At 48.1% G+C, this 21985-nt stretch overlaps 1 protein-coding gene across 4 annotated transcripts in view; it reads left to right on the forward strand.

Moving 5' to 3' along the window:
- BCAS1 (brain enriched myelin associated protein 1) overlaps window positions 1–21985 on the forward strand; it is a 99457-nt gene that overhangs the window by 14154 nt on the left and 63318 nt on the right. For all 4 annotated transcript variants that reach the window (XM_040248098.1, XM_040248097.1, XM_040248099.1 and 1 more), the window contains exon 4: window positions 18793–19364. In XM_040248098.1, the coding sequence (XP_040104032.1) occupies window positions 18793–19364 (572 nt within the window). The remainder of the gene's footprint in view (window positions 1–18792; window positions 19365–21985) is intronic.

Below are 21985 nucleotides of genomic sequence, written 5' to 3' on the forward strand. Positions count from 1 at the left end.
GAGTTCTACCATGTGAAAAATATCAGTAAATTATGTAAGAGGCAGGGTGTCCCAGTGGCTGAGGGTAAGAACTCTGGAATCAGACTGCTGGTTTTGCCATCTGCCAGCTGTGTGACCTTGAGCCAGTTACTTAACCTCTCTGAACCTCGGCCTCCTTATCAGTGAAGTGGGATAACAGTACCTAAACATAAGTATCAGATGTAATAAGAGCACACATTTCAGTGGCACACAGTAGGTGCTCTGTACGTCTTAGCTTCCATGACAATGTGACGGTTATGGTTGCTGTGATTTGCATGTGAGTTTCTGGGCTTCAGTGCCCTTCCCTGAACGGTGAGGAGATGAATCACAGCACTGGTTCCAGAAGCTTTAGAATTTCCTAATGTAAGCAAAGACACTGCTCTGTTTCCCCTGCTATGCTCTGCTGCTCACCCCACATCTGACAGCAGTTATGTGGGCTTTCCATACCAAGGGGTTCTGTGACACCAGCTGGGAGTTCCACAGTTCAGTTCAGTTCTGACACCGTTTACCAAGAGTTAGCTTCGGCTCCCACCAGTATGGGCTCAGTATCATAAGACGACCTCCCACTAAAGTCGCCGATGGCAAGTGGGGAGTCCCCGGCTTACCCACAACTTCTGTCCTGCTTGGCTACACACCAGAGGTTCCCACGACTTCCCCCTCGGGTTCAGTCATTTCCCAGAGCGGCTCACAGGGCACAGGAGAGCCGTGTGCCTGCTAGCTTGTTGCTGTTCAGTCGCTCAGTCGTCTCCAATTCTTCTGCGACCCTCTGGACTGTAGCCCCCCAGGCTCTGCTGTCCATGGCATTTCCCGGCAAAAATACTGGCTGGTTGCCGTTCTCTTCTCCAGGGGATCCTCCTGACCCAGGGACTGCCACCATGACTTCTGCCTTGGCAGGCAGATTCTTTACACTCAGCGACCAGGGAAGCCCCTTACCAAGTCACCAGTTCATTCTAAGTGGCCGATGGAGGAGGTGATGGGAGAGGCGGGGGAGGGACCCGGGGGCGGGGAGTGTCCGTGCTTTCTCTGGACAGCCACCGTCCAGAACCTCCACGTGCTTATCAACCCAGAAGCGATCTGAACCCTGTTCTTCAGAGACGTTTGTGAAGCTTTCATTACATAGGCGTGCGTGATGAGATCAATGGCTATTGATGGTAGAACTCAATTTTCAGCCGCTCTCCCCTCCTGAAAGATTGGCCGGGGTGGTAAAGCTGAAATCCTAGCCCTCTGATCACATGTCTTGTTTCTCTGGCAACCGGGGCCCCCATCCTTAGAGGGGCTTTTCCAAAGTCACCTCATTAACATAAACTCAGATGTGGTTAAAACGGGCTCGCTTGTTGTCAATAACAATCTTGGCTCTTAAAGGTAAGTTTTAGGAGTTCCGTGCCAGGAACAGGGATGAAGACCAAACATATATTTCTTACTATATGATGTCCCAGGATCTTACCTCAGTTGCTTATTAAAAGTGTAGATGCTCAGGTCCCATCTTTCCAGAATACTCTCCAGTTGAGCCCTGGGGGTCTGAACTGCTGAACATTTTCTAGAGGGTTGAGGCACAAGCAGGATTGGCAACCACAGGATGAGATAAAAGTCACAAGTCTCTTCCTGCCTTTCAACCTGTGAGTCAGATTTCTGCTCTGATGTGGGTGGAATGGACTGAACTGGTGGCAGCAGCTTTGGTGAGAGCGGCGTAGAGCTGGCAGCTGAGGTGCACACACCTGGAGAGGAGAATCGTATGTTTTTACAATTTGCAAGCTGTCGATGTTCTCGACTGATCCAGAGGCCCTGACAATCTAATCTGTCCTTCAGAAGTGGTTTTCTTTGGCGTCATTCAATCACTGTTGTTGTTGAGGTTATGCCCCTATTTTTTTGCCCCTATTTTTAACATGGGGCACAAAGGTGAGGAGAGGGTCAGAAGAAGAAGATGGGAAGAAAATGTCGGAAATCGAGACAGTCCCCTCTCTTGTTCTTTCCGTCTCCTCTTTTCTCTCCCCTTCCATACTTTCCTCTCTGCTCCCAGCAATTAAATATATATTATATATATATGTAATACATGTATATATTACATGTTATATATATAAAATTAGCAGGTCTTCCTGTAAAAAGGAAAACAAGTCACAGAAATATAGGGTAACAGTCTGGGACAGTGTGTTGCGGTGGATACCTACATACCCAGGGGAAAAAAAATCTCGTTTGAATGACCCGTGGTTGGTTGTACCAGCTTTTGTACGGCGCAGCCTTGCATCGGCACGCGCTGAAGAGTCTGTAGCAAGTCTAAGTTAATCCTCTGAAGCCAAAACCTCCGCCTGCGTCCACTGACAGTGTGCCCTCTGCATCTCACGTTGGAGTGATTCTCCCTTTGAACGCGGAAGGCAGCTTATCATCCTTGAGCTGTTTTCTCCAGGTTATCATCACTTTCAGTGCAGTTTTTAAAGGGCTACAAAAGTGGGATCCTGGGTGGGTTTTTTTATCCTTTGGACAAACTTCTCCGGCCACGTCTTCTGGTGCATGCTTGTGTTCGTTTGGTGTGTGTGTGTGTGTGCACAGAGAGAAAATCAGGCTTCCCTGGCGGCTCAGCGGTAAAGAGTCCGCCCGCCAATGCAGGAGACGCGACTTAGGTCCCTGGTTGGGGAAGATCCCCTGGAGGAGGGCACGGCATCCCACCCCAGTGTTCTTCCCTGAAAAACCCCGTGGACAGAGAGCCTGGTGGGCTACAGTCCACGGGGTCACACAGAGCTGGGCATGACTGAGACTGAACAGCAGAGAAGACTGGCTAGAAAAACAGATACATGGGCCCCTGGGTGACTGTTTTCCTTCTTTTTATCCATACTTTTCCTTTCCTTTGTTCTCATGTTAAAAACATTCACTGCCATGCGGGAACAGCTCCCACGAAGGCCTATTGAGAAGCAGTGCCTGAGCACACAGCCTAGGGAGCAGGGTCCTAAGCTCACGTCGTGGCTTTGCTGTGTGACCTTAGGCGAGTTGCTGAGCCTCTCTGGTCTCACATCTGTAAAATGGGAATCGTAATAACGGTAGGACAAGGCTTTGAAGATTGTTGGGAAGCTTAAGTGAGTTGATACACCTGCAGTGCTTGGAAGAGCGGCTGACATGTGGTCAACATGTGAGGAAAGTTTATTTTTCCGTTTTGGATTTAAGGTTAATAAAGCCCATCGTTCGGGTATAAAGTTAACTGTACTAGCTCCATCTAGATAGCTCTTGCAAATCTAAAATATAACCTTGAAACTTTTTTTTCCCCTGCATCCGTTATACTTTTTCAGTGTTTTATTTTTTGTCTTCCGGACACACTGTGGGAGAGATCAATCAGGCACAACCCTTCTTTACAATTGATCCATGAAATCACATTCTATTTCCTTGTAGAAATAAATTCATCTTGCATAGTATTTTTTCTTGGTGAGGGTAAGAGACTAGGGATCTTAATATCAAACCAGCATCATGGAGTACAACTCATGCAGGTGAGGGTTTCTCTCCAAAGCTTGGCATTATACTTCATCTTCAATAACAACATTTCAGAAAATAAAAATGTCTGATGTTTATTTCCATATTATATCTCTAGCTTCAGTTGCCAATTTCAGATGCCGTTTGAAAGTCTTGTTTCGGGGAAGCTGGTAATGGTGCCAAAGCCACGTGCCACGTGACCCACTGCTGTGCACAACCCCGTTTCTTTCACCTTTGGGCCAGAGGCTAATGTGTTTGCTCTGTCAAAACGTGGTTGTTTAAATTCGTTTCTTCAGTTCTTCCCTTTCTTTTTCCGATACATGTTGATTTGAATTCCAGAGTAGCTCTGGGGGAGTACTTCCCAAAGAGCTACATGTCCGTCAGTAGAGTGGTTGCGTCAGTTAGAGCAGACTCACAGGATGCTACACCCCTGTGCAGAGACAGGAATGAGCCACCCCCGACTACAAAAGTATCATGCTAGAACAGGAGGCCGGATATCCTCATCCGAGTCCCCAGGGCCTGGGAATATGTCCCTTTCCATGTCATAAGCAGGTTTTGTGATGTGATTGAATTAAGGATCTTGAGGTGGGGAGCTGAGACTGGATTATTCGGGTAGACCCAATATAACCACAGGTCCTTTTAAGAGGGTTATTACCAAATTGGTTGTAGGCAGAGATGTATAGTCGTCATTTTGTGGACAAAGGTCCATTTAGTCAAGGCTATGGTTTTTCCAGTAGTCACGTACGGATGTGAGAGTTGAACCATAAAGAAGCCTGAGTGCTGAAGAATTGCTGCTTTTGAACTGTGGTGTTGGAGAAGACTCTTGAGAGTCCCTTGGACTGTAAGGAGATCCAACCAGTCCATCCTAAAGGAAATGAGTCCTGAATATTCATTGGAAAGACTGATGCTGAAGCTGAAACTCCAATACTTTGGCCACCTGATGCGAAGAACTGACTCATTTGAAAAGACCCCGATACTGGGAAAGATTGAAGGCAGGAGGAGAAGGGGACGACAGAGGATGAGATGGTTGGATGACATCACCAACTCGATGGACATGAATTGGAGCAAACTCTGGAAGACGGTGAAGGACAGAGGAGCCTGCGGTTCTTGGGGTTACAAAAAGTCAGACACGACTTAGCAACTGAACAGCAGCATGTCCACTTAGGTCCTAGCCAGACTGAAGCCCTCTTCCTCGGTGCAGAAGCTGCTTTTTTCATTCAGATTCACACAATCAGAAAAGAAACTGATGCTGAGCCTAAATCAGCACAAGCTTTACTCAATGGCCAGAGAATGGAAAAGCGGGGACTCAGTTCGAAAATCAACTTCTCACCCTGACTTGGCCTGGGACACAATGTATATATAGAAGGTCAAGGCAAAAGGGAGGGGGCTGAGTAAGAGAGGGAGGAGTGTTCATGACTTACCCAAGCACAGGGGTGTAATACGCCCAGGGCTGGGCGAGCACCCTTTTTAGTCCTTGTAGAGGCTTTCAGCTGTTGCCGTGGCAACTGGCAACTGTCATGGCGCTGGTGGTTGTGACATAAGACACTTGTGTTGTTTTAAGGCACAAAAATGGGGGTAGTCTGTTACAGCAGCAACAAGAAACTAACACGAGTGCTCTGAAGACTCGGAGGCTCACAGACCACGCGCTGACTGTCACGCGTGCGCGCTAAGTCGCTTCCGTCCGGTCTGACTCTCTGTGACCCCGTGGACCGTGGCCCGCCAGGCTCCTCTGTGCATGGCGTTCTCCAGGCAAGGATACTAGAGTGGGTTGCTGTGCCCTCTTCCAAGGGATCTTCCCGACCCAGGGATCGAACCTGCGTCTCTTGCGTCTCCTGTATTTGCAGGCACATCCCTAGTGCCTCCTGGGAAGCCCGGCTCTGTCCCTCTGTAGCTACGTAACCTTGGCGAGAAACGTGTACTCTCAGAGACTGTCCCGAAAACTGGAAATAATACTAGCATGAGCTGTATAGAGCGACTGGCACAGGATAAGTGAAGAAATAAACATAACAGGAAAACCACAGAGTCCACAGCCATGAGCGTCCTTTATCACTGGCCTCGCTCCTGCTGCATCGCCTGACCAGGCTTTCCACTTGTGCATGTACCTAAAACCTCACCAGATTTTAGGAAAGTGAAAGTACCTCGTTTTCCTCCTTCTCTGATTTCTTTCAATCAATTGTATCACAATAGTTCACCCTTTTAAGCAAGCTGTTCTCGCTGCTAATGAATGGCAGAGACTAAGGCATGATTTGTGTCAGAAAATGTCATTTTTCAGAAACAGAAGACCACCTCTGTTTCACCTGTATAAGAAGTTTCTAAAAAAAAAATTTGTCTTTCATTTTTGTTTGTAGTCAATTTTTTCCTAAAAAGAAAAATTGCCTAATTTTGATTTTTTTTTTAAAGAAGTGGAATAATTTTTGGACTGAAAAATCCTGACTTGCATAAATGATTCGCCTGCCAATGCTGTGCCATAACGAGTGAGAAGAGAAGCCAGTCAGGATGCCTGGGCAAAGTGTCCCGGGAGACCCAACGCCAAAACTCAGCCACCTGATAGAGGGACAAGCCTGGGACCAGCATCACTGGTTGGGAAGGGAGCTAATAGCTCTGTGCGCGTCGCACTCACGGTCTTCCCCCAATTGGCTGGCTTTTTAAATCTGTTTCCCCTACTTGGATAAAAGTTCCCGAGAACAAAACATTTCGTTTGTTGTTGCAATAACCCTAGGGTTTAGCCCGGGCTCTGAGATGCACAGAAAGCTTGCAGAGGACTCATAGGTTAATGAACCGTCAGACCAGCGGCGGTGGAGGAGCAAGAGAAGCAGCTGAAGGGCGAGCCCTAGACCCTGATGGACCCTCTGCAAGTAGTGCAGCCCGAGGTGAAGAGCACTCCGTTATGAAGAGGAGTCTGGGGCTCCGCCCTTGCAAGTGCGGCGCGGCGGCTCGCCGGCTTTGTCAGGCACCAGAGCGTGTGCTAAATGCGCGCTGCGGCCCCAAGCTGGCCCCTCCCCACGCGTCCCGTCCTCGGGCGATGGGACCCAAAAGCAGGAAAGGCCACGGCGCCCCGCTGTTTTTTCTCCCTTTACTGGGAACGAAAGGGGGGTCCTCGCGGAACCCTATGCCCCAAGCAGGCGTCCGCTTAAACCTCACGGGCCAGCAGGAGGGCACGAGGCCACGCTAGTTGCGGGGGTTCTGGGCGGTCGGGGACCGCTCTGGGCGAAGAGGACGCGCGGGCTGGCCCCTGCACCGGCCTCCTGTCCGCCAGCGCGGACTCCCGAGGACGCAGCTGACCCGCAGAGAGCGGCGCGTTTACCCGGGCTCTAGCGCCTTTCGCGGGCGCCGCCCTCTCTGCCCTTCCGCGCTCTCTCTGGATACACCTCCCTCGGTAGACAGTCTCCTGACCCTCAGCGCTGCCCCTGCAGCCCCGCTGGACACGCCACCCAGCCAGACCCCGCGGCCTCAGCCCGCTGCTTCAAGAGGGCACAGACGGTTCTGGAAACGGGCCGCCAGGGCCCACCTCCGTGCCCCTCCTTGCAGCAGACACATCCTCTGTGAAATCTCATACTTCTCTGCCTCTTAGCGCTTTTTCTTGTCAGAAATTCTGGAGAATTTCTGTTTGATAGACGTATCCCATCCGTTTCTTCTCGTTGGCTTGAAAGTCACCTGTCTTGACTGTGAATCCTCTGTACATCTTCAGCGTTCACGCCCCGCCCCAGAGCTGCGCTGGGGTTTGTTAGTACAGGGTCTTCATTTTCAAAACTGAGCTGTAACTCAGACACCGTGTAATTCACCCTTTTCAAGTGCTTTATGCCATGTAGTCCTCTTTATTATATTCACAAGGTAGTACAGCCGTTTCCACTGTCTGATTCCACATTTCATCAAAGAAATTTCATCAAACAAATCCCTTGAGCACTTAATCTCTAGTTCCCCTCCCCCACGGTAGCAACCGCAAATGTACTTCCCGCCTGTGGATTTGCCTACCCTGGACAGTTTACATACGAGAATCATACCCAGGGTGGCATTTTGTATCTGGGTCCTTTCACTGAGCGTAAGGTTTTCAGGGTCCATCTAGGCTGCAGTGTCTTTTCGATCACGGTTATCTCGGTGGGTGTGAGGTGGTGACGCGTCGGGGTTTTGATTGCCTTTCCCTGATGACTGAGGATATTGAACGTCTTCTGTTGTGCTCATTGCTCATCTGCATCTCCCACTCTGGAGAATACGCCTTCTTTCCTAAAGGCTTCATTCACTTCCTTGGCTGTGTGGGATCCTAACTGTGGCACAGGGCATCTTCGTTGCATCGTGTGGGGTCTTTCCGTGCAGCCCCCAGACCCTCTAGGTGGGGCGCTCGGGTTCAGTGGTTGCAGGAGACGGGCTCAGCGGTCGTGGCACGTGGGCTCAGTGGCTCCATGCTATGTGGGATCTTAGCTCCCCAACCAGGGATCGAACCCATGGCCTCTGCATTGCAAGGTGGATTCTTTACCGCTGGGCCACCGGAGAAGTCCCTGTAAAGTCTTCCTGACTTGGCTCTTTCCCCTGTCCTTTTCCTCTGAGCCCCTGTCTCCTATCACTTTCTGGCTAGCTCTTCTCAGTGCCCCACACTAGCACTTGCCACTGTTTATCAGTGTTCCGTGCGGGCTGAATTCAACCTGCTCCCACCTGCCATCTCCAAAGTTCAGCGCTCATGTCCTGATAGATGAGAGCATTAAGAGAATGCTGTATGATTTTCGCTGGTAAGCTTCTTTCTCTTAGCATTTAAAGGTGTTTAATATTGTGTGCGTGATCAGCATTCCTGCTGCCTCTCTTCCCTGCCACCCTTGGGCGTGAGAGACACTTATCATATTGCTGTCGGAAATGTGAATCTCTGGAGCCTCTTTTCGGGAATTAATCTGGCAGTGTCTATTTTTTAAAATTAAATGCACATTAATTTGGGTGCAGCGATTCTACATCTGTAACTCTATTCTATAGAAATAAAGCACTAGCTTAGGACTTTTGATCATAGAAGTTTTCCCCAGCATTGTTTGTAATGAACATGGAAAAAAATTATTTGGAAACTATCAGAATATTCATTGATCAGCCAATAACATAAATCTCCTTTGGTATATTCATATTAAGAAATATTTTACAGCTATTTTTAAAAGATAAGATAGATTTGGGATGTATTGATTGAGGAAGGGGAGAACTGAGGTTATCTCAGTCCATTTGGGTAGCTTGAGCAATACGTGAACCGTGAACTTCCTGATGTTCAAGCTGGTTTTAGAAAAGGCAGAGGAACCAGAGATCAAATTGCCAACATCCGCTGGATCATGGAAAAAGCAAGAGAGTTCCAGAAAAACATCTACTTCTGCTTTATTGACTATGCCAAAGCCTTTGACTGTATGGATCACAATAAACTGTGGACAATTCTTCAAGAGATGGGAATACCAGAGCACCTGACCTGCCTCTTGAGAAATCTGTATGCAGGTCAGGAAGCAACAGTTAGAACTGGACATGGAACAACAGACTGGTTCCAAATAGGAAAAGGAGTGCGTCAAGGCTGTATATTGTCACCCGGCTTATTTAACTTCTATGCAGACTACATCATGAGAAACTCTGGACTGGAAGAAACACAAGATTGGAATCAAGAAACTCTAGACTGGAAGAAACACTGGAATCAAGATTGCCAGGAGAAATATCAATAACCTCAGATATGCAGATGCCACCACCCTTATGGCAGAAAGTGAAGAGGAACTAAAAAGCCTCTTGATGAAAGTGAAAGAGGAGAGTGAAAAAGTTGGCTTAAAGCTCAACATTCAGAAAACGAAGATCATGGCATCTGGTCCCATCACATCATGGGAAATGGATGGGGAAACAGTGGAAACAGTGTCAGACTTTATTTTGGGGGGCTCCAAAATCACTGCAGATGGTGATTGCAGCCATGAAATTAAAAGACGCTTACTCCTTGGAAGAAAAGTTATGACCAACCTAGATAGCATATTCAAAAGCAGAGACATTACTTTGCCAACTAAGGTCCATCTAGTCAAGGCTATGGTTTTTCCTGTGGTCATGTATGGATGTGAGAGTTGGACTGTGAAGAAGGCTGAGCGCTGAAGAATTGATGCTTTTGAACTGTGGTGTTGGAGAAGACTCTTGAGAGTCCCTTGGACTGCAAGGAGATACAACCAGTCCATTCTGAAGATCAGCCCTGGGATTTCTTTGGAAGAAATGATTCTAAAGCTGAAACTCCAGTACTTTGGCCACCTCATGCGAAGAGTTGACTCATTGGGAAAGACTCTGATGCTGGGAGGGATTGGGGGCAGGGGGAGAAGGGGACGACAGAGGATGAGATGGCTGGATGGCATCACGGACTCGATGGACGCAAATCTGAGTGAACTCCAGGAGTTGGTGATGGACAGGGAGGCCTGGCGTGCTGCGATTCATGGGGTTGCAAAGAGTCGGACAGGACTGAGCGACTGAACTGAACTGAACAAAAATACCAGAGACCTGGAGGCTTAAACAATAACTGTTTATTTCTCATAGTTCTAGAGGCTGAGAAGTCCAAGCTGAAGGCGCCAGCGGATTCCTCGGCTGGGGAGGGACAAGGTCCTGGTTCACAGTCAGTCATCTCTCCACTGTGTCCTCACGTGGTGGAGGCGGGCCCTCTTATATGAGGACACTAATCCCGTTGATGAGGGCTCCATCCTCATAACCTAATCCCCTCCCAAAAGCTCCACCTCCTAATACCATCACAGTGGAAGTTAGGATTTCAGCATATGAACTGTGGGGGACACAAACATTCAATCCATAGCAACCATACATAAAAGCAATCAAAAATGATATCTAATATCTACTATCAGTTTTTGTAAAAACCAACAAGGACAAATACAGCCTCCTAGTACTTGTATCTGGGATGCTTGTATGTATTTGTCTGAGCATGAACGAAGTCTGATAAGCTACACCAGGCTGCAAAGTTTCGTTATACTGCAGTGAAGGTGAGGGACAGAGGCAGGGAAAGGGAAGCATTGAGAAATTAATCATATGGGAGGTAAGCACGTGTTAAATGCGTGTTACTAGTAAATTGAGAAAGAATAAAACATCTGTCTTTGAGTGGCAGTATTTGTTCATACTGGGGCAAAGCCTGGTTCTGCAGTAGGCAATCTTTGCGTGCTCCAGACTTTTATAAGCTCGTGACTGACAGGAGATGCCTGTGAAGGGGCAGGGAGGCTTCCCTGGCGGCACAGGGGTGAAGACTCCGCCTGCCAGTGCAGGAGACACGAGCTTGATCCGCGATCCAGGAGTCTCCCACGTGCCTCGGGGCGACTAAGCCCGTGCCCGCAACTGCTGAGCCCGTGCTCTGGAGCCCAGGCTCTGCAACAAGAGAAGCTCGGCCGCTGCAACTAGGGAGTTGCCCCCGCTCAGCACAACTGCAGAAAAGCCCGCACAGCGATGGAGACCCAACAGCCAAAAATAAAAGAATAGAGGGTGGGGGGAAATTCTGAGAGTCGCTGGTGCAGTCTGGCCCCCACAGTGATTAACAGTGACTGCTGACTTCAGGGGATGCTTTCAAGAGAGAGTGTGGGGTAAGTCACCTTTTGCCCACATAACGTCTGAACCCAGCATTTTTGTCACCAAATGTTCAGACACGTCGTGTTCAGCTGACAGTTGAGAATTCTTCCCTCCTGCCCCCCAAAGCTATTCCTGTCTTTCACTTTTGCTAGACTCTCTTGGAGTGGACATCCTGCCCTGTTAATACGGAGATGGAAAGCATGAAATCTGATCATTCGGTGAAGGTTTCAAATCTAACATCTTCCTTCAAGCCACAAGCAGCTGACCCGTGAATCCTTATTTCAAGATCTTTAAAACAACAAACGCATTTACACAACATATAAAGCCTTGGTTGTTTGAAGTGTCATTTGACTCCCGCAGCCTGACCGCGGAGGGGTCATTTTTGCAAAACTGAGGTCTTCATCCATCTGCCCCAGGGTCCGTGGTAATCCTTTGATATTCAACTAGAGTTCTCCTTTGAAGACTTAGTGTGCCATCATCTACTTTTCCTTCTCCTTTGGTGAGCTCTTCTAACTCCCTCGGGTCCTCATCCAACAATAACCATGTGTGTGGTCTTTACACGGCTCTGTGAACTCCGCCATCATTTGCAACCGCCTTCCCTCTGCAGTTAGAGTGCGTTGTGTTTCCTCTTAGCCTTTGTCCTGACTGGTCACCATAGTGACGTGTATGACAGTGTATGAGTGGGGAGTCGTAAGCGGACGCTTCGTTCATGAATAAAATCATGACGACAGTTTCTAGTTCCCTCTTTGACCTTCAGCCCTAGAAGTGTTTGGATATTGAGTTCTTAAGAGAAGAGAATTCTAGGGACTTCCCTGGTGGCCCAGTGGCTAAGAACTCGGGCTCCCAATGCAGGGCCTGGGGTTCAACCCCTGGTCAGGGAACCAGACCCACACGCCCCAACTAAGACCTGGTGTAGCCAAATGTTTTTTAAAAAGTGAGTCTGTTCTTAGAGCTGCAGTTTCTACGCCTGTAAAATGGGGGGGACCTTGGTACCTGGTGTGGATTTCTGTAATACGGAAACAAACCATTTCTTGTTACATTCAGCATTTACTTTACCGCCTGACACGCAGGAAGCATTCAGTGAATATCAGCTATTGTGTTTACCGTTGTATCAAGTGAAGATTGTAGCTTTGGCTCATGAGAAAAGCAAATAAAAGGTAGCCCTTACTCAGAAATTCTGAATAGTGTCATATGACCTTGTATGTGTGTGTGTTTTAAATAGGTCACAGGTTGCTGATGAAGCAGTTTGTCTTGACTAAGAATACTTGGTGCTTGGGAAAAGCATCCTTGAACCTTCCACAGCCCGTTCTCAGGTTTCTGAAGATCCATGAACTCGTATCGTTGCCCTTTAAACTGCATGCATCGGCTGGGGCTGTGCGGGGTCTTCACCGCTGCCCGGGCTCTGCTCTGGCTGCTGCCCACGGGGGCTGCCTGCAGCTGGGGCATGTGGGCCCAGTGCCGCGGCGCCTCTCGTTGCGCCGCCGGGGCTGGAGGGCGCCCAGGCTTCAGTGCCCCTGGCTCCCGGGCTCCAGAGCACAGGCCCAGCAGTTGTGACGCGCAGGCTTCGGTACTGCTCAGTGTGTGGGATCTTCCTGGGTCAGGGACCGAACCCACGTCTCCTGCACTGGTAGGCGGATTCTTCACCCCTGAGCCACCAGGGAAGCCCATATCATTATTTTAAAGTCTTTCCAGACCTCCCAAGTGTACAGGCTAAATCATTGGAATAATTCCTTCCTTAGGCTTCTGTTTAGGAAATGACATGGTCATTAGATTAATAACATATAAATGTGATAAAACAACTAATGTTTATTAAATACCCACCTGTGTTAAGTACCTTGTAGGAAGCATTTTGCTTAGTCCTCACAATTACTTTTTGAAGAAGACAATTATTTTCCTGTCCATTTTTCTCTTTTTTAAGAAAATTGAGGAAACATGACATAAAGGAACTTGTCCAGGTCACACGTTTCATCTTTAGTGTTAAACCCAGGTTCCTCTGATCCACAACCTAAGTACGTTTCAGTGACACTAAGGTGCCATGGGAAGTGAGTTCTGCATCACGTGTCTGGATAAAATGGCTTTCTTAAGTAAGACACACACACACGATACAACATGTCTTTTCTGCGCTAAGGAGATCAACATTTCCAACTCTCCTAAATAGTTGGGCGCCACCCTTTGCATTCTTACATGATTTCTTTTTGTTTCCCTTAAACTCTTACGCATTTATTACAGGGGAAGTAAAGCCACTTTGATATGCCATCTGTCTGCTTTGTGAGAAAACTTTTTATTGAAACCAGATTCCAGATGGACTTCTCCCAAGGTTTTCATAGGAATGAAAAGCTTCGTTCTGGTCACCCAGAAGGAACTTTTTATTCTTTCCATAATAATGTGAGGAAGGCATGGAGGTCATCCCTCTCTTTGTAAGACTATAAACCCTGGAATTACAGTGAGTTTTCTTCTTCCTAGTCGTTCACAAAGATTGTGCATGTGTAAGTTACTGTTTCCAAATATAATTTATTTGCTTTTTAATGCTTATCCAAGGTCTCAAGTGCCAGGGTCCAGCCCCGGTGGATCCAGGGTAATTCGAAGGTGGGGACGGAGTCGGCGTCCTGGAAAAAACTTATTTAATTACAGATATAGAGGGAGATTAGAAACAGATAGTGTAGTAGGAGAATTAGTGGAGAAAAGAGGTTGAATAACTGGTTTACATGGAATACCAATCACCACCTACGTAGGCCACAGGCGTCTTTCCGTTCTCCCGAAGGAGAGGAGGCACTGAGGCCTCTCTGGTCTGATCTCAGAAGCCCAGGTGGAATTAGCAGGCTTGGTGAGTACCCACATTTCAGATGGGAATTCAGCCAGGAAAGCGGGGAGCAAGAAAGGAACGACACGGGGGAGTCAGTCTTTCCAGAAACTGATCCGCTTTCTTTATTTTTCAGGTTTGTTTATATACCTTTTTGTCATACACAGGGATGAATACAGAGTCACGCGGGGTCAGCAGACCTGACCCTTGTCACAATCAGGTGCTTCATATAAAATTATACAAAGGTCTTATGAGTTTCATCATCTTCTGGCCGTGAGGTCTGCTGACATTTTATGGCCCTTTCTGATACTGGTCAGTTAACCAGAAAACTTATTTTTCCAAGGGTGATTTTTTCTTAAATCAGGCGCCACCCTCCAAATAAAGTTGCATTCCTATAGGGTGAGGGTGTAGTGAGTTACAATCAAGAAAGGAATTTACTTAACCTAAGGTTTAACATGATTAATCTTAAAGGTTAATACTTATTTCTCCTATATGCTAGTTATATTCATTATAAGGGCAGGGAATATGGAGATTTAGCAGCAAACATCAGCCCAACAAATGAAAACCCTTCACCAATGTTCCCTTTAAGATCTATTTTGTCTTAAGATAGTGATAAAGTTACATTTTTGCATAGCAAGGACACAGTGATTTATAACAAAGTACAGTGATCTATAACAAAACAGAAGATTCATTAACTCAAAAGTCTAGTATTGCTAACATCAAAAAACTACTATATTTCCTTTTTTATATTCCAAATACATTGATTAAGATATTCCCAGGTGCCTAAGGATATGGAGGCCTGATGGCAATCATTGACTCATCAATGAAAAAAGCCCTATGCTAATACTCCAAACCTCTGTGCTGTTTATGGTTGAGGGGTTGTCACACAAGCTAGTCTGTCAGCAGAGAGGTTTGACCTGAGACATCCTTGTCACACCCAGGGCAGGGAATTAGCAGTAATTATTGGCACAACAAATGAAAAAACCCTTCACCAATATAATTCCTAATCAACCCACTAATACTATACTAATGATCTTCTAACTTCTCAAAAGAGTCTGTATTTAGAAAGTTTTAAAACATCCCGTGCCTCTCACAGTTGGGAGGCTGTAAACAATCACACGCAGCCGGACGAGCCTGATCAGGCAGGCCAGGGAACCTTCAGAGTTCGTAAGTTGAAACACTCTTATCACGCCCAGGAATTTTTATTAACTGGAGCTGCAAGTTAACTCCTTCTCTGAGAGAAATGGTTATGGGGGAGAGCTCCCTGTAAAGTACTCTGGTTTTGGGAGTAGATGCTCGGGAACAGGGGGTTTCCTAAGGCTTGATCACGCCTTTGCATATGCCAAGCTTCCTTCCTCATGACCTTTGCCATGGGTGGAGTTCCTCACGCTGGCCCCCAACACTCAAGTGACTGTAATCTCTTTCCCCACGTAAATTTTTTTTCCTTCCTTTTTACTGAGAAAGCAAAGTGTTGATGGGTTTGTTTTGTTTTTTTGTTTGTATCTATTCAGTTCCTTGGTGTGCTCTGGTGGCTCAGAGGATAAAGCATCTGCCTGCAAAGCAGGAGACCCGGGTTCGATCCCTGGGTTGGGAAGATCCCCTGGAGAAGGAAATGGCAACCCACTCCAGTATTCTTGCCTGGAGAATCCCATTGGCAGAGGAGCCTGGCGGGCTACAGTCCACAGGGTCGCAAAGAGTCGGACATGACTGAGCAACTTCACACTCACTCATCCAGTTCCTTACGACTTTCTTGCATTTCATTTTCTTTCCTCTCCTTCATCCCATATTAAATGCCTCCTAGATATATTTGAAGAGCCTGGAGACAACTTCTCAAGGAGAAGATTGATTGCTATTAATTAACAAGTGAAATAGGTACTAACTAAGTCGCTGAAATTCTCTCCAAGTCACAGAGTATTTACTTAATTTAAAACTGGCATAAGTGGAAAAACAAAAAATGAAGATCTACTAGCTGTGGACTAAACCAGCTTCAGGGACAGCTGGATCCAGCTGTCCAAATGCAGCCACGGATCTCCTGGGGCTTTATCTGTGTTGATTCTCAGGCAGGCACTCTCGAATGTGATAGCCAAGGCCACCAGTTCCAGATGCACCCCCTCACTGGCTTGCCTACTCCAGCACAAAGATCACAACTCTGTTCTAGTAGGTTCAGCAAAAATCATAAAATTTATTTTTGTCAGTCTAGCTTAGGTCATGTGCCCACCTGAGAGGTGAGCATTTTAGCAAGAGAAGTAGAAGCTGCAAATGATGGGGCTGGATATGTGCCCACCCAAGTTTGGGGGGTAGGCAGAGCTTCGTAGATACCAGTGCTTATGGCTGGCGTCTGCTGTAACCCTTGGTGCACTGAAATTCACCTTAAGTTCTTTGTGTAAGGAATGGATCCTTTATCCAAGCAATGCATTGGCACTTTTTAAAGGTCTGTCCCTGCAAAGGTTTTTTTCAAACACTTTTTCTCTGACCAAAACGCTCTTAGCACTAGGCCCTTTGGTTCCCGGCCAGAGAGTAAGGAAGGGAGGCAAAAAGCTCAGAGGCCAGGCGGTGTTCTTGGCGTCTGAAAGTCCTCCCTTGTTTTGACTCTTCGGCTCCCCTTTCTCGTCAGCTGCGTCCTCTTCTCCCGGCGTGGGGCGTCCCCAGGAGCCATTCGCATTCGCTCTGACACTTGGACCGCTTGATGTGCGTACCTGGCATCCTGACACGTCCATCCGTCACTCCCTCGTCCCCTCTCCCTCCCTCTTCCCTTCTGAGAATAATATTTACCGCAACTATGAAGTCCAGGACCACAGGAAGATGATAAACATGAGCTGGAAGATACATCCAGTGTTCGCGCAGAGCGGTTTCCCTGAGGCCCGCGTTCACGGCGGCCCCTAGAGCTTGGCGCTGGGCCTCTGCGCCATTTCCGCTCTGCTCTCCAAGCTGGAAGAGGAGGCCACCATCTGCCCAGGAGTCCAGTGTGCACGCTCACTCTCTCTGTCTCTCTCTCTCTGTCTCTCTCTCTCTCCTTTACTGTTTGTTCTTGACTTTAGACGCTGTGAGATACCAGAGTTTGGCAAAAAGAATTGCTAATGGATGTGTGTATCTCTTACTACTTATGAGCAGTGTATGCCTAAAGAAACCTCAGTTCTCTTCTTTCTTAAAACATAACTTATTTATTTGGCTGCTCCAGGCCTTAGTTGCAGTATGTGGGATCTTTGATCTTTGTTGGGGCATTGTGTAGTTACAACGTGGGAGAATCTTTCCACTTGGCACGTGGCATCTGGTTCCCTGACCAGGGATGGGCCCTGGCCGCCCCGCAGGGGGAGCATGCAGTCTTCGCCACTGGACCGCCTCTTCTTTCTCTTTTCCTACAAACAGATCTTAAGACACAGTTGACTCCAAACTACACAATCACAGTTATCTGTCAGTTATTAAGCAGCTACTGTGGAAAGGCAGCGTTCCTGATACTTTGTATCAATTTTGTCCTTGAAACATCACAACTACTCTACATGGGAGCTTCTGTTTCTCCCATTTTACATATAAAGAATCTCAGAGATTTGCAGTGACTTGCCCAAGGTCACTCAGCTTGTGGATAGAGAATCCTGATTTTTCAAAATACGACTGATTGATTTTGGCTGCCCTGCGTCTTTGCACGCACACCCGTGCCTTCCCTGGCTGTGGCGGGCAGGGGCTGCTGCCGCGGTGCGGGCCTTTCCTGTCACAGAGCACTGGCTCTAGGGTGCTTGGGCTTTAGTAGCTGCAGCCTGAGGGTTGCCTTGTGGCCTGTGGGGTCTTCCCAGGTCAGGGGTCCAACCTGTGTCCCCCGCACTGGCAGGTGGACTCTCGATCCCTGGACCTCCAGGGCAGCCCGAGGATCTTGGTCTTCACCTGTGATATCCAGTTTTGAAGTGTATCTTTCTCCTGAATATCGCACTGCTTTATAAAAGCAACCCAGAAAGTGAGGTGGTCCAATGAGGTCTGTGCAGAGTTCAAAGCAGAAACGGGTGGATTCTGGGAGCAGAGCCCCTCCCTGGAGGAGGCAGAACCCGTTTGCAGTCCTGTGGCCGGGGCATAACCCACCTGCTTGTGTGGTGACGTCTGGACCTGCGCTTCCAGACGTCAGAATGGAAGCATCTGAGTAGTCCTTTTTAAAATCTGCCTGTAGTCTCGGCAGCCAAGGCTAATGCAGGTGAGACGGAGAGCGCGTGACCTCTGGAATAAGCTGACTGCTCACTGGGCGGCGGGGAGAGGATGCCCCAGCTTCCCTGGCTGTCACTTTTCTCCCTCGGCAACGATGATGCCTAATGTTGATGCCGTTCATCAAGCACTTGCTATATTCCAGGCACCGGTTGATGTGCTTTGAGAATATTAACCCATGGAAACTCCGTAACAAAATTATGGGGGTGGGTTCCACTGTTCTCCTCATTTTACCAGAAAGCTGAGGCAGAGAAAAGCTCAGTAACTCAGAGTCAAATAGTCCAGCTTTGCACTTCTCAAATGCGTGTTTTGGCAACACCCGGAGACATTTCTGGTGTTCCCACTCGGGGTGCTCTGGGGTGCTGGGGCACTCTGGGGTGCTCAGCGTCTCATGGGGTGCTGCCCAGCACCCTTCGGGGCACCAGGTGGACCCGGCAGAGAATTCTCCCAACCCAGACAGGAGGCCGAGGTCGGGAGATTGTTCTCCTAAGCCCGTGATGACTGGCCTGCCTCCCAGGTGAAATCGTGATGACCTGCTTCTCAGAGGGTCCATGGAGGTAAAAGCAGTCGGGCGGTGTGTCCCTCACACGGCCCCTGGCGGGTGCTTTCCTGCTTGGCTCCCTCCCCCTGGCCTTGGTCGGAAGACGCCTGGACAGCTGACCTCTGCCCCACAGAGAAGCCAGGGCCTGGCAGGGTCCCCAGCCTGTCTCCTCGCCTCTGCGTGTGAAATGCGGGGAGTCCGTCCGCGACCCTTGGATGTCCTCGCTGGGGTGAATGACCGCTGTTCATGTTTGCCTTTACAGTCGATCTGGGAATCAGCATCCAGGAGGATAATGTGGCCGCTTCTTCCCCCGAGACAATGGAGACCGGCGCGGCTGCGGAGGCCAACGGCGAGAGTCTTGGGAAGGAGGCCAAACCCCAGGCACCAGCTGCTAAATCTCGCTTTTTCTTGACGCTCTCTCGGCCTGTACCAGGGCGTACCGGAGACCAAGCCACGGATTCATCCAATGGATCCGTGAGGCTTGATGTCAGCTCCGATAAAGCTCCAGGAAACAAAGACCCGAGTGAGCCCATGGCCCTTCCAGTGGCAGCTGCACCCGGGCATGGCCCGGATAAAACCCCCGGGCAGACCCCGGCCCAGGCGGAGGGCCTCCCTGCCACCCCTGGGCCGGAGCACCCTCTGTCTGAGTCCGGGGCAGCAGCCCCCGCCAAGCCCAAGGACTCCAGCTTCTTTGACAAACTCTTCAAGCTGGACAAGGGACGGGACAAAGCCCCCGTGGACCTCCCGCAGGAGGCTGAGAGCACAGAGCATCCTCACTCGGCCGCCGAAACTCCCGGGTTATCCACGCAGTCCGAGGATGGCCCTGCAGAGAGGGTGAGACGATCCGTTTTGCTCTTAGTGCAAGCTCGGGGTGGGGTGCCGGGGGGCACTCGTGGGGCAGGATGATCGCGCGTGTCTTGCTCTGCCGTCACTGAGGGGTCCTGACAAGGTGACAAGCCATAGGTCTCTCTAGAACAATCAGCACATTGTAGCCCGGTGCCTGCCCGTGTTTCTGTGGGCAGAAACATCTGTTGCAAGAACAATAACAGCTGTGGCATCTGTTTTATGTAACAGAAAAGAGGAGGTGACTAACATATGGATGAATCCGTCCTTCCATTTATCAAAGGCAGAGCTGGACAGGTTGCATTTATGATCAATGGAGTCTGGAGGAAAGGCATTAGCAAAATAAAGACAGTTTCCAAAAGACTGAAATATCTGCCTGTCTCAGTAGCTGGCTTCATATACAGCGTGTTTATGGGCTTTTATTGGAATGCATTGGATTTCTTACTTTTAATAGCCTGGGCTAATCTTTAACTATCTTTTGCACTAAAGTGTGTGTAAAGGGCTTTTACAGCTGGGGCCAACTCTTTTGTGTACAAATTATTTTCCAGCAAGCTGGGGTAATAATCCCTTTGTAAAAGCAAGATTTTTTTTTTCTTTTAAGAGGCATCCAAATCAGTTGCTTTCTTTCCTGTGCAAAGAAAGGCAAGTTCTTTTGATCTTAAAAAAGAGCATTTACTTTTAACTGTGAGAGTTTGTTTGTATTGGGAACCCAGAAAAGAACTCTTTGAGTGAAGAAGGAAATAAAAGTTGATACATTGTGTTTTAAGGCACTTATTCCTTTAGTTAATGAATTTTTAAGCAACAGTATTTTTCAAAATTTGAGAGTCAAGAATCTCTAATTGAGATTAGAGACAGGAAAAAATTAGGTGGGCTGATGATTATGACGTGGTTGTCAATATAATTGTCTTAATGACAGCTAGCTTCCCTGCCAAGTTGCTAATAGTAACTCTGACTGTCATTTATTTAGCATTTACAATGTGCCAGGCACTGTCCGGATGTTATTTTTCTTGAGGAAAATAAATATTGCATTAATCTGACACCAACGGGTGTCAGGAATGATATTGTAAATGCTAGACAATAGCTGAAAACTCTGGACAGAGTTGGGGAAAGAGCATAAGGTTTGTATGTTAAGGCTCACGCTATCAGCGTTCTTGTCCTTCCTGTAAATTTTTATTCCAAGAACTGCTCTTTCAATTTTCTTTCAGAAGTTAGAAAAATTGCCCTTTAAATGCCCCTTCCCTAAATGCAACAGTTCAGGAGCCTACTGAAAAAACTTTCTGTTTAATTCAAAGTGAGTCTTCAGATGCAGGCTGGCATCAAATCTTTGGCCTTTCCTGGTGGCTCAGACGGTAAAAGAATCTGCCTGCAGTGCAGGAGACTCAGATTCAACCCCTGGGTTGGAAAGATCCCCTGGAGAAGGGAATGGCACCCCACTCCAGTGTTCCTGCCTGGAGAACCTCATGGACAGAGGAGGCTGGCGGGCTACAGTCCACGGGGTCAGCAGAGTCGGATATGGCAGAAGCAACTTAGCGTGCTCGCACACATCAGATCTTTACTGAGTGTGACGCTGCCAGACAGAGGTGAGGCTCGACCACAGTGGTGGACAGCAAAAGGCCGCTGGCTTCAGGGAGTCTGTGGTCTAGCAAGAGAAGAGGTACCAAAACCCCACAGTTGCGATGCAAGCACCCAGGGCTCTAGCGGGGGAGGCCAAGTGTTGGGGAAGTTGTCCAGACTCAAGGAGAAACAGTCTAGGTGGCCCAGGGAAGTGTCCATCGAATCTTTGCACCTGGAGCCCAGAGTCCTTGTCTTGGGTCAAGGACATCAATATTCATGAATATTTGAAACCTGCTGACTTCCCTGAGCCGGGGTCTCTTGCGTCTTCCTGTTTTTGGCCATGCGCTCCCAGGCCATTTTGAGTTTTGCAAGGTCACGTTTCATTTCCATGGGCATCCAAAGCCAGCCCATCTCCCGAATTGAGGAAAGACTGTGTTATTTATGGGAAGAGAATGAAGGACTGAGTATCCCATCTCTGAATAGAAGTCTCTTGACACATCCAAATCACCAAAGTAGTCAAGTAAACCAGTTCCGTCTCTGATAACCAACCCTTGAACATATTTAACCATAAAAACTTAAGTCAGTCAATCCATTCCTATCCTAAAAAATGGGCAGGAAAGTTTAAGAATTGTGCTTGATCAACTCTGGTTTTTTTTTTGTTGTTGTTAATTGCACGCTCTTTGGGACAGCACCTCAGTTGGAGTGGAATGAGTTCCAAAATCAAATTTGATCCAGGAGATGGGGTCTGTGTTGGCAACATGGCAGGTACTTAATATCGCCAGGCCCGTGGGTGGTACTTTGAAGCTACAGTAACCACTTAGAAGATCTAAAAATTGTCACATCGTCCATTTGGAATTAAGTGCATTTGTTTCCTTAGACTCAGCCACGAAGTTTTCGTCTGTGTTTGTTACACAGCAAATTTCCGTTTTGGGCTGGTTGTATCATTGGAACTTGAAACGTGGACTGCTCACTCTGCCTGTCTGCCTGCGTGCATGCTCAATCATGTCCTTTGCGACCCCGTGGACTGCAGCCCGCCAGGCCCCTCTGTCCATGGATTC

The sequence above is a fragment of the Oryx dammah genome, unplaced genomic scaffold (genome assembly GCF_014754425.2).
Source record: "Oryx dammah isolate SB20612 unplaced genomic scaffold, SCBI_Odam_1.1 HiC_scaffold_10, whole genome shotgun sequence".
Taxonomy (NCBI): Eukaryota; Metazoa; Chordata; class Mammalia; order Artiodactyla; family Bovidae; genus Oryx; species Oryx dammah.